General features: G+C 39.5%; 1 protein-coding gene across 1 annotated transcript in view; it reads right to left on the bottom strand.

The window, feature by feature from the left end:
- The window catches only part of PDE10A (phosphodiesterase 10A), a 204,881-nt gene that overhangs the window by 106,833 nt on the left and 84,981 nt on the right, over positions 1-13,067 (bottom strand). Inside the window, exon 2 of the mRNA XM_068402835.1 lies at positions 8,035-8,163. Within this exon, the coding sequence (XP_068258936.1) occupies positions 8,035-8,163 (129 nt within the window). The remainder of the gene's footprint in view (positions 1-8,034; positions 8,164-13,067) is intronic.

Genomic DNA, 13,067 nt, shown 5'->3' with positions numbered 1-13,067 from the left:
TTGAGAAATTACAAAAATCAGACTCTGTTTACTTTCTAATATAACTAGCAGATACGGGCAGAAAATCTTTCAGTGAAACAAGGCTTATAAATAAGGAGTAATATTTTTGAGTAGACAGAAAAAAACATAAAAACTCTTAATTCAACTCTTAATTATAACAAAGACACAACAAACATCAGTTTAAGTACATGTTGAGAATAATTGCTCTAGATATAATGTGATTAACATAATTAGTTCAAGAGGAAACTCAGACCAAGCAGTGACGTCTACTTCCTAAGGCCAAACATCTCATCCTTAAAGGATTACCCTCTGCAAATCTCTGACCATCTAAACAATTCTAAATATGCAGGAGAGCTCCAGAGAAACAGAAAAATCATCTCCTTCACCTGACCCACTCAAAGAAAATTTTTTCAGATAATAAAGTCTCATATACTTCACCAAATTAGAAGAAAACAATCCAGAAACATTTAACTAATGTACCAGGCTTATTTTCACAATTGTTTGGAGCTTGCTAGTGACAGCCATTCAAATAACAAATAAAATCAGTAACTGGTTCAACATCAAGACACATATCATCACCACTCAAGACCTCAGTATTATCTACAAAGAGGCCACTGCTCCGTATTTCTGTACTATGAGTACATAAAAACAATTCCTGATCTGACCTACATAACCTTTCCACTAACCTTTTTTTTCTGCCCAAAGGAACAGCCTGACAACACAACAGAGAGAAACTTTTTCACTAATATGTCCTCCTCAATATTTTCACAGCCAAAATGGACCCACTTCTAAGCTGGCTCTCTTCAGATTAACTCAGGGAAAACAATAAAAACCCCATTGAACTGGACACACAGCAAAGAAAATTTCACCTTGGACAATTGTACTGTCTGTTTCGGGAAATGATGCAGCGATAAAATAATTCTTAAAAGCAACGGCACAATACAACAGCCTCCCCAGAAATCAGTTCCAAAATTATTCTGTACCTGCGATGGATGTATGTCATTTTCACCATCTGGACTAAACAGCATTCCCATGTAGAGCTCTACCACAGCTCTGGGAAGTGCCATCATTTCACCTGTCTGCCTCTGAAAGACAGATACACCAACATACACTTTCTAGACACGTGAAAAATGGCAACCTGTAAACTACTCCCTACAAAAGTCTACCGATCAGTTTATCTCTGCAGAAGTAAGGACTATATCAAACACACAGAGGAACAGGGTCTATGCAGTCAGGTCCCCAGATATTACTGCAGCTTTTCTGAGGAAAACATTCACAATAAAGACAACTTTTATCAGTCTGGATATTATTCCAGAAAAGTAGCACCTGTCAGCATCATAACAGTTACATGATTCAGACTAGCAAGACCACCTAGCCCAACATCTTGTCTCCAACTGGCCATTGGCAGGTGCTGAGGGAAGAGTAAGAACAGGGCAAGCAATTATGCCACTTGTACTGTGGGGAATAGGACTGAAGGATTCATCCTTTCTGTCTTATTTCAATTAAAAAAAAACTCCAAGAAAGGCATCAAAATATGTAAACAGTGAGGTCTGGTAATAACCATTAAGAGCTACTACTGCAGTGTCAATGGTGCAAAGTCACACATTACTCAAATCATTCCCACATTCACTCTTGCTTTTTGGCAAGTATTTGTCCCCTGCTTGGATATCACAAATATAAGCACAGCAGGGCTGCATCAGAATGAAACAGCATGTCTGCAGCATCAATGAAATGTTAAGACACCCTAATTTTAAATCAAGGAGGTCATTAACACACTGCCATAACAGTTCATCTTGCCTAGGCTGGGGAGATGTCAGAATTGCAGCAAGCTGTGGAGTATCACAACAGTGATAGTGTCCAGCTTCTGAGTGCCCTTCACCTGCAGTGCTACAACTACTACCCTATGCTACAGAACAGGTATTTCTGATTAGCTAGCGTGGAAATGCACAGTTCTCAAAAACTAACAAATCAAGCAGAGGCTCATTTTTTTTTCTTTTTAATTCTAGCAGCAAGACGATATATATTTAGCATACGCTCTTCCTGCTTACATTTATCTTTTCATATATTCTATCCCTGCTTATGGAAATACACATTATTTCAACATCCTTTTGCATATTTAACAACGTTAGCCGAAGTGCAAATAACATTCCTCTACACAGCATCATTTAAAACCAGGAATGAATTACCTATTTAAAAGAGCAAAACAAGAAATAACTACAATTTATTGTAGAAATGGATACTTTAGTATTGCTTAACAACAAATAGCCAAGTACACACTTGCTCCCTAAAGAGAGCCACACACCATCTCTCCAAAACTCACTACTTTCTCTCTCACAGGACTGTAGCAAACTTTGAAGCACATTATGATGAAATCTCAATATCTGGAACCGCAGCACCAGAAAATAAACAATTTTCAGTCTATTTTAGATCACAGAACTTTTTTTTACATTTTAATGATGTCGCTTAGCAAAGTTTTCTTTTAGTATCAGCCTTAAAGGACTAGTAAACAAACTCTCTCTGTATATAGTCTCAAAGTCTGAGTATGACGAAGTCTTTTGCCACAGATCCTATTCCTCCAGTTCCTTCTCTAGTACAGAAAAAAAAAAAAAGATCAAAAAGGAAAAAAGACTTCTTTGTCTAAAGACCACAGAAGGTATCAGGCTTAAACAAACTATCTCAGACACCAGCACAATTTCAGTCACCAAAACTTTCAGATCAGCACAGACGAGAAAGTAAGAAGAAAAAGAAACGTGTTTAACCTGAACAGAGATCTAGCCTCTCTGTTCTCAATTAGGTCACTGAAAGCTATCACAGGTATTGCTAAAGCATATTGAGATCTATATATATAAGTATATTGGGAAGACCTAAAGGAACATGTGGGTGAGGGGGAATTTTACGCAGATGTCTTTAATCGTGAAGCCTACTCAATTTTCTACCAAAGGGAAGCTACGGTGATTTTCCAAATGATTAGAATGAGTGTATGCAGAGAAGACTGCTTCCAGTCCTCTGCCAAACTTGAAGCCATCCAGTGCACCAAATCTGATTGCCATCTTTGCCCACTTCTAAGGCACGTAGTAGAAAGGAAGGGGAAAACCGTGACACACGAAATGGCTGAGCTACAAAAAGGACAGAATCAGGGCTTAATCTGAATTCTGAACCCACACACAGTTGTCCTATTTGCTTCACGAGAAACAACACAAGAAAGAGATATGCCATGAGAAAATCATGCATTTAAATGAGCAACCTGGTCTAGTGGAAAGGTGTCCCTGTCCATGGCAGGGGGGTTAGAACTAGATGATCTTTAAGGTCCCTTCCAACCCAAACCATTCTATGATTCTACAAATTACATTTTACACTGCAGTCAGCCAGACTGCTTACAGTAATTACATAAAAGTAGCAATGAGTACCCTCTGATTGTGTAATGATAAATAAAAAAGAAGAAAAAGTACTTTGAAAGTTCACAAATGTCCTTTAACTGAAACAACCAAATATACTCATTTAATCATTTGCATCATATTAGCAACAGCATATCTAGTGAACAGCACTTATTTAACACTGACAGGAAATTAATGGATACAGTAAAGCACAACAGGAAAAATCAACGGTCCACAAAAGAATATATGTAAGATTACTTTAAAAGTCATTTCATATTTCTGCTTAAACAACTCATGTAAGGAAAGATCAGAAAAAGCTAAATATTTTGGTCACATTACATAATACTTTCTCTTCTTGCTTGAATGTACAGCAGGTTACAGCACAGTATTACATTACAAAGTCCACAAATGGAAATACTAGTATTAGGATGGCAATACCTTGGACTTACCCTAAGACAATCAATCCTATTGTTTTTCAAAGCCCAGGAAAAATTATGTGATATCTTCTTGAGGTCTATACATCCTGAATAAACATTACAACAATATCACGCTATTATATTAAGAAATTAATTTTCTAATTTCTTCTTTTTTTTTTTAACAGGTCAATTATGGCATTTTGGGTTCCTGTAAATGCAGTAAGTCCACTGCACTTAGCAGACAGTAACTTCTGACTGTGTATAATCAGTGCCATATTGTGTACTGAATGTACTGTTCTACACACAATTTTCCATTTAAAAAATTTTTAAAAGTTGTATTTAAGAATTACTTAACAACAGCATTTGTATGGTAGCAAAGCACCTTAAGTTCCTATTATACATAGTTTTACATGGTTTTGGCAAGTATTGCTGGAAGAAAATAATGTATAAAGCTGTTGTTGATGTGTCCAGATTCATCAGTAATTAAGCACATGATCATGCACTTCGATGAACATGAGGGCCATTCCCATAGTGAAGTGGTAACTTTGCTCCCACAGAGCAAGAGGCAGCTTTCCATGTAGAAATTCTGTGTCAGTACAGTTTGTCCTTTCTTCCTATATAAAAATGCCATTAAAAAATTAGGAAATAAACCTGTGAAATTTAGTATCAGCAGTGTAAAAAGAGGCACATCTGGCTTATAACCAATGTGCTTAGCCTCCTCTTACTCTTGTGGCGGTGAAGCTTCAAATAATATAATTAAGGATGGAGTTCATAAATATTTTTCTGAGAAACTTGTTGGGAGATGAGGATCTATCCAGCAGAGCCTAAAACTTCCATAATCTTATGGCTCTTGCTACAATCATCTGTTACTTTTGCTTGAATGATATGGAAGAGGACAAATGGAAGAAGTCTTGTGAGTTCTGAGAGCATTATATCTAGGCATCTGGAAAAGAAAAGATCTCCTCCTGACAGATTAACTCTTAAAGTCCGTTGAAAAAATCTCCTTCTATCGAGATGTACCTTTAATGATTCTTTAAAGCAAGATCATGTATCTTATTGGTATAACTTACACCAGCACCTCAAGTAAGATTAGATATACAAGCAAAGGCACTTTTTACTGTGCCTACATGAAGATGTTTTTCTGATCTATAAAATTCATAAAACATCCCATGAGATCATAATGCACGAAGCACAGACCAGACCTTAGACTAGAAGCAGTAGACTTAATCTGTAAACAAGTTTCTTCCATACCTAATACATAAATAACTTTGAAGAAGAGTTAAAATGAACCCTGAAATATCTAATCAGCTTCTTTAATCAAGACACCCTCTCACTTGGTTAACTTTTGCTTGCAAAAACCAATCAAAAATACTTTGCATGAGAAGCAGTCCAGTTTGTGCTCCAATTTCATTCAGAGTCCTGCCTAATTTAGCCATGATCTGGGTATGAAAACTTTAAAACTCAAGTGTTAGTTTATTACGAATAGAGTTGCTTGGAAATGCTGTGTGCAACAATGCAACACCTGGGTATGTTTTGAGCCTGTATTTTATTGGTAGATAATAGAGTTCAAAAAGTTGCAGTGAACACCCAAATCTCAGTATGAGCAGCATTCCTTACCAGTGCTACCTTTGCAGGTTTTCTCCAATGTACTAAAAAAAAAATTTACAAAAAAAAAAAAAGTCTTATAATCCCAGGTAGATCACCATCAACCTGTCATGTACAACTTTCAATCTAACATTTACTGTGATAGATACAAGATTTATCTGGTACACACTGATGACACAACTCATGATATTTTGGGATATAGTTATACCTTAAACACTACAGTATTTACTGATTGCCTCCCTTTTTAATAGTTTGGGTTTAAAAAAAAAAAAATCCATCAAGTAACTAATTCAGTGAATCTCAGTCACAGATAAATTTTGGTCCATTTAAGTCCAAATCAGACATTTCAGTTTACTTTCATGCTAATGAAATTCAGATAAACTACCCTGGCTGCAGGCCCACTGACTTCTGGCTGAAGAGTCCACACAGCTGGATGCCAGTAAATCAGACAGGACACAATTTCTGCATATAGGTTAATGACTGTGCTGCGTCACCAACGTGTAAGAGTACAGACACTAAGCCAGAGATCTCAAAACAGCCTTTTGCCTGCCTGGCAACTTTCTAATAAAAACAAAGCTTATTTTTCTGTCTGTATCACATTACATGATGTGAACATTTGTAAAGCAGACTACTCTAAAGCAAGAGGGATAGAGGGAAAACTATACCTCTATTGATGTAAAGTGACTCAGGCTAGATATTCTCTTTAAGTCACCAAAGATCCATGCTGACACCAAACGAATCAGTTCCATCTTCTCCTCATTTCTCACTGCCACCATTACTCAGGCAGTAGGATTTGTACATACATAATGCAAACTGAGTAAATCATCTAAGCAAGTTTCTTTCCTAAAAATGTTGCATTCTGACAAATTAAGATGTTTTGTTATCAGAGACATTTTATATGGCTATAGCCTTTATCTTTCTAGAAGGAAATCACAGATAAGGCTAATCAGTATCTGCTTCATTCTATAAACAAAACACATTCAAATTCTTCTTTTCGACTCGGCAAGTGTAGTTTTAAATCTGGTTCTGCTCATTTTCATCTAAAAATCCAACACTAAAAAAAGCCTCATCTGCATAACTGCCTTTAGTGTAATAAATATAGGCACCTTAAAGATCACTGTCAGCAAAAGAGAAGTAGCAGGGAAGGCAAAGACCTGCTTGACGATAACAGATACAAAGCTGAATGATAATGGCTTGACACTTTTAATTCAACAGTTTGGGGTGACTCAGCCCTAAACCAGAAGTTTTAAAGTTTAAGAAAAGAATGGACAAATCACACCATTGCAGCTATTCATGTTAAAACTTCACTAAGACAATGGTCAGCAGTTACTTTGCTTTTGTGGTTGACTCAAAAAATTTTATGAGCACTTTCACAAAAATGTATTTTCAGGTCACACCCCCCCCCCCCCGCCCCAAAAAAAGGGGAAATTTTGAGCAACTGGTAATAAATTCCACTTAGCAATATAAGATTCTTGAAGCCAAAATGTTATACAAAGCATTCATTCAGTTTTAGCATCAAGATCCTTGACCTTCACTTGATTCATAACACTGTTTTTCTGATTGCATTTGTGGATTATAATGATAGCCATCCTGCAGTGCTGCAGTTTGTAAACCACAAAATAAGTAGGAAAAATGTGGTCTACTGCTACATATTTCTACTCTTCCATTAGGTAACCTCTTTACACTAACAAAAATGTACCACCACCTTAGTATCAGATATATAGTCATCACCACCAAAAACCTGGCTTGATATAGCCTCTTCTGTCCCTTGTCCACCATTTTCTCTTTCTATAATTCTGCAGAAAACACTCAGTTATCTCCTAGGAAGTAGCAATAGCTCCTCTATTTAAAATGGGAATTATCACCAGAACTTAAACCCCAAACACCTTACAAGTCAGCCACAGAGCAATGCACACGCAGAGTAAAATCAGTGTTTCTTTCTTCACTTTCTTGGTAATCTCTTTTGCATTTTACTTTGTACATCGCAAATCATTGTCAGAATTGCATGAATATTATGCTTGCACACAAACTTACAAAATTTAAGATCATGAAAAAATTTACAATCATTGTCAACCCAGGCCGACTCATAAGGAACAGTTTTCTGGGTCTAGTAAGTGAGGGATTATACCAAAAGCAACTCAAGAGAAATAGCTCCAGAATTCAACACAGAGCTTTAACCTCTGTGTCAACGTTCGTATCTAAAATTGACTTAATACGTGTTGCAAGTAAGAGCTTTTGAGATGGTATATCCGGCATTTTACTGAGGCTTACATCCTTCACGTACTGCATAATTTTAATTCAAAATTTACCAATTTTAGAGCCAAGAAGACCAAATTATGTTCTCAAAACATACACTAATGTAACAGATATTATGGGTTGGTGGAATAGTATTTGCAACTCAAAATGGGTAAACTGAACCTCCAAAACAAATACCAGTATATTCCAAAATAGAAAAGCCAGAAGCCTGAAAAAATATTTTTAAAAATTGTTAACCTCTTTCGCCTTTCAAAAAATGGTGGAACCTAGACATAAAATTTATAACAGTCAAGTTTTACCAAGACTCGGTTTCCTTTTTAATTTTAAAAATAAGAACTGAGCTATTCAAAGCTAAATATTAATCGCAAATAAAAAGGACTTACCTTCCTGTCTGTTATTTTTCCTTTTCAGCCATTTTTCCACAGTTTCCGCACTTACACTTTCCGACACAAACTCATCCAGTACCTGGGGGTGAAGAGAAAGATAGGCCTTCACTTTTTCATCTGTTAAACCTGAAAGAAAGAATATTAATTGATTACATTATTGGTATAAATTTCCTTGTATTAAACAATACCTAGACACCAGCAACAATCAATATTCTTTTGTTTAACAAGCTGATTGAATACATGCCTATTTAAATTGTCTCCTCCCAAACAGAACAACATCCAGTCAAAAAAATGATTTGTCATATAGAAAATAGTAGAAGCAAAGCATATCCATGCAAGATACTGTGTACAAAAAGACCCCTACAGGAGTACACATAAACATTACCTGGGAGAAATGGCCAGGAAGGAATTTATGACTATGATTATGACTCTAAAATTACTTATTTCTGAGATATGCATGATGATACATTGATAAAGAAACCGGGTGGAAGGAGACAGAAGAAAGTGAACTGGTATTTCTCGTAGAGCATCAAATTCAGCATTCTCACCGCAAGTGGCAGCAAAAGCAACAAGAACTATTATGCAACACCAAAATCAAGTGCAATTTTAAAATACTGGAGTTACTTAAGTAACTTTAGAAAAATAAACTGCTTTCACGTGCATGCTTCCATTGCCTTAGCAATTCAGTTATCAAAACAGAGGACAGAGCTGTTGGAGACCAGCGTAGGGGAAAGGGACCTGGGGGTCCTAGTGGACAACAGGATGACCATGAGCCAGCAGTGTGCCCTTGTGGCCAAGAAGGCCAATGGCATCCTGGGCTGTATTAGAAGGGGTGTGGTCAGCAGGTCGAGAGAGGTTCTCCTCCCCCTCTACTCTGCCCTGGTGAGGCCGCATCTGGAGTATTGTGTCCAGTTCTGGGCCCCTCAGTTCAAGAAGGACAGGGAACTGCTAGAGAGAGTCCAGCGCAGAGCCACGAAGATGATTAAGGGAGTGGAACATCTCCCTTATGAAGAGAGGCTGAGGGAGCTGGGTCTCTTTAGCTTAGAGAAGAGGAGACTGAGGGGTGACCTCATTAATGTTTATAGATATGTAAAGGGCAAGTGTCAAGAGGATGGAGCCAGGCTCTTCTCAGTGACATCCCTTGACAGGACAAGGGGCAATGGGTGCAAGCTGGAGCACAGGAGGTTCCACTTAAATTTGAGGAAAAACTTCTTTACTGTAAGGGTGACTGAACACTGGAACAGGCTGCCCAGAGAGGTTGTGGAGTCTCCTTCTCTGGAGACATTCAAAACCCGCCTGGACGCGTTCCTGTGTGATATGGTCTAGGCAATCCTGCCCCGGCAGGGGGATTGGACTAGATGATCTTTCAAGGTCCCTTCCAATCCCTAACATTCTGTGATTCTGTGATTCTGTGAAACACCTTTACAATATCTGCAACAAAAAGAAAACTCCAGTACACATTCTTGAAAAAGAAGATAAATTCAGAATCTCAGATCCCTGACACAATCATAAATACATCCCCAAATTCATAAAATTACAATCAGATCATACTCTTCACAAATCCCCCGAACAAAACTACTGGCCGCAGGGATGTGAACCCACGAGTGCCGAGGCCTGCCGAGGGAGGGCAGGAAAGAAGCACGCCTGTCCTGAGGGACTAAGCTCCAGGCTGCCACAAAGGGAGCACCCACTCCAAGTACAAAAGCCTTAATGAGATCTGAGGGGAAGAGGAGTAACAACCGCTGTAATGACTTTAAATACGCCGCCTTCTCTTGTGTTGTGTGTATATAAAACACAATTGTAAATTCTCCACAAAAAGCAGCCTAGGTTCAGCAGAAGAGAAACTCCCCTCCAAACAACACTGACCTCTTCTGCAGAGTATTCGTGCTATAAAATAAGATCAATTTTCCTATTTTATGCTTCACACAGTATCAGAACATGCTAAAAACAGCTAGAGAGTAATTTAAACGATAGTCAGTGACTGTAACCTTCAAGATGTCTTACAAATGTTTACTATGAAAGCCTTCAGGAACCAATACCAGAACACAAACCAACAACTCACGCCTGCAGAGCGCCAACCACACATGCCACTCTCCCCACACCAACTGCACCACATCAGCTCCCACCAGCCCAAACCTGGTTTAAAATACCCTTTCTCTTAATCCACGTAGGCTGGAGTCCCTGGTGGATATCATGGCCTCAAATAACAACATTCCCACTTACAGGCAAAAATCTCCAGATCTGGATCACACGAATTGAGAGCGCTAAGTGAGCATTCTGATTTTCATTAGTAAAGAAGAAAAGGTTCTTCCTAAAATCAGTAAGAGCATGAGACGATTAGCAAGCGGGGGAAAAACAAACAAACAAAACACCACTACTTTGATTGTTTAACCTTAGGTAATAGTTTGTAAATTTAGATCATAATGCATCTATAAAGAAGTACATTTGGCACATGAATGAAAAGATTTTTTCAGTTCAATTGCCTCACATATTGAAAAATCAGACTAAATAATATAATTTTGTAATTTGCTCAACTAAGAAAAATGTAACACCTTGAAAAAGTAAGTCTTTCTAATTTCATAGTAATAGAATTTGAAAAAAAAAACATGTGTTTGGAGAATCATTCATAAAGACTGTAGCATTTTGAAGATTTACCAGAGTTAACCATCAGAAAGTCATGAAAATTTATCTGCCTTTTAAGTTCTGGATGAAAAATGATCAATACAAGTTTGTCACAAAACGCCTGCTACTTCCAGCTTGTCTTCAGACTGCAAACACTTTTTGCTTCTAGTAAGAAACTAGGAACTGAAAAGTCTGTAAAATTAGGAACTGTAATTCTACAAGGGTTGATTTGTGTTTTCAGTGAAAATAACCTTAACTTTCTCATGCGTGCAGTCTGTATTCCTTGACTTCAATGGAAATACTTCCTCAATTCCAACCTTTATAGGTTGTGGTTTTCATAATATACACATCAAAATTCAATAAAATGTCAATTTGAAATAAGACTTCGGTCTACGTGTCAGGAGTTTAATTTCCATTCCAGATATCCCAACATTTCAGTAACCTGAGGGTGAAAACTCTGGTTTAACCTTATACGGAAAAGTAACTCATGGAGCTGATATAAGAAATCCTACAACAGTCCTTAAATTACCCTCCTTTATTTCACTACAGGCATCTACGCAGATACGCTTTTTCAATGTCAGATTTGTAGATGGGAGCAAGCAGAACAGGATTTACAACTACATTTGCAGAGTTAAAAAGAAGTAACTTAAATCTATTTTCTACACAGATTAAAGCAGACTTATTGGTCCTTCGAATTGTTAGTCTACCATGTCGAAAAATACATGCTACAACCATACACACAAAACCCACAATCAAAACTAAATTGGAGAGACATGGACTTGATGGATGGACCACTCGGTGGATAAAGAATTGGCTGGATGGTCACACTCAAAGTGTTACGGTCAACGGCTCGATGTCCAAGTGGACACCAGTGACGAGTGATGTTCCTCGGGGGTCGGTATTGGGACCAGTCCTGTTTAACATCTTTGTTGGCGACATGGACAGTGGGATTGAGTGCACCCTCAGCAAGTTTGCCGATGACACCAAGCTGTGTGGCGTGGTCGACATGCTGGAGGGAAGGGATGCCATCCAGAGGGACCTTGACAGGCTTGAGAGCTGGGCCTGTGCAAACCGCATGAAGTTCAACAAAGGCCAAGTGCAAGGTCCTGCATGTGGGTCGGGGCAATCCCAAGCACAAATACAGGCTGGGCAGAGAAGGGATTGAGAGCAGCCCTGAGGAGAAGGACTTGGGGGTGATGGTTGACAAGAAGCTCAACATGAACTGGCAGTGCGTGCTTGCAGCCCAGAAGGCCAACTGCACCCTGGGCTGCATCAAAAGAAGCGTGGCCAGCAGGTCGAGGGAGGTAATTCTGCCCCTTTACTCCGCTCTCATGAGACCCCACCTGGAGTACTGCATTCAGCTCCGGGGCCCCCAACATAGGAAGGACATGGAGCTGTTGGAATGAGTCCAGAGGAGGGCCACGAAGATGATCAGAGGGCTGGAGCACCTCTCTTATGAAGACAGGTGGCCAAGAAGGCCAATGGCATCCTGGCCTCTATTAGGAATAGTGTGGCCAGCTGGTCTAGGGAAGTGATCGTCCCTCTGTACTTGGCCCTGGTGAGGCTGCACCTTGAATACTGTGTTCAGTTCTGGGCCCCGCACTTCAAGAAAGATGTTGAGGTGTTGGAGCGAGTCCAGAGGAGGGCAACCAAGCTGGTGAAGGGTCTGGAGGGTCTGGCCTACGAGGAACGGCTGAGGGAGCTGGGGTTGTTGAGCCTCCTCTTCTCCAGGCTCAGAGGTGACCTTATTGCAGTCTACAACTACCTGAAGGGAGGTTGTAGTGAAGTGGGAGTTGGCCTCTTCTCCCAGGCAACTAGCGATAGGACAATAGGACAGAGCCTCAAGCTTCGCCAGGGGAGGTTCAGGTTGGACATTAGGAAGAATTTCTTTTCAGAAAGGGTTATTAGACATTGGAATGGGCTGCCCAGGGAGGTGGTGGAGTCACCATCTCTGGATATGTTTAAGAAAAGACTGGACATGGCACTTAGTGCCATGATCTAGTTGACAGGGTGGTGTCAGGGCAACGGTTGGACTCGATGATCCCAGAGGTCTCTTCCAACCTGGTTGATTCCGTGGACTCTGTGTGACAGGCTGAGGGAGTTGGGGCTGTTCAGCCTGGAGAAGAGAAGGCTCCAGGGAGACCTTCTAGCAGCCTTCTAGTACCTGAAGGGGGCCTACAGTAAAGCAGGAGAGGGGCTTTTTACAAGGACAAGTAATGACAGGAATGGTTTTAAACTGAAAGAAGGTAGATTTAGATTAAATATTAGGAAGAAATTCTTGACTGTGAGGGTGATGAGACACTGGAACAGGTTGCCCAGAGAAGTTGTGGCTGCCCCCTCCCTGGCTGTGTTTAAGGCCAGGTTGGATGGGGCTTTGAGCAACCTGGTCTAGAAGAGGGGTGTCCCTG

This window comes from Nyctibius grandis, chromosome 1 (assembly GCF_013368605.1).
Source record: "Nyctibius grandis isolate bNycGra1 chromosome 1, bNycGra1.pri, whole genome shotgun sequence".
Classification (NCBI taxonomy): domain Eukaryota; kingdom Metazoa; phylum Chordata; class Aves; order Nyctibiiformes; family Nyctibiidae; genus Nyctibius; species Nyctibius grandis.
Note: the sequence above shows the minus strand (reverse complement) of the source record. Positions and strands in the feature narration are given on the sequence as shown.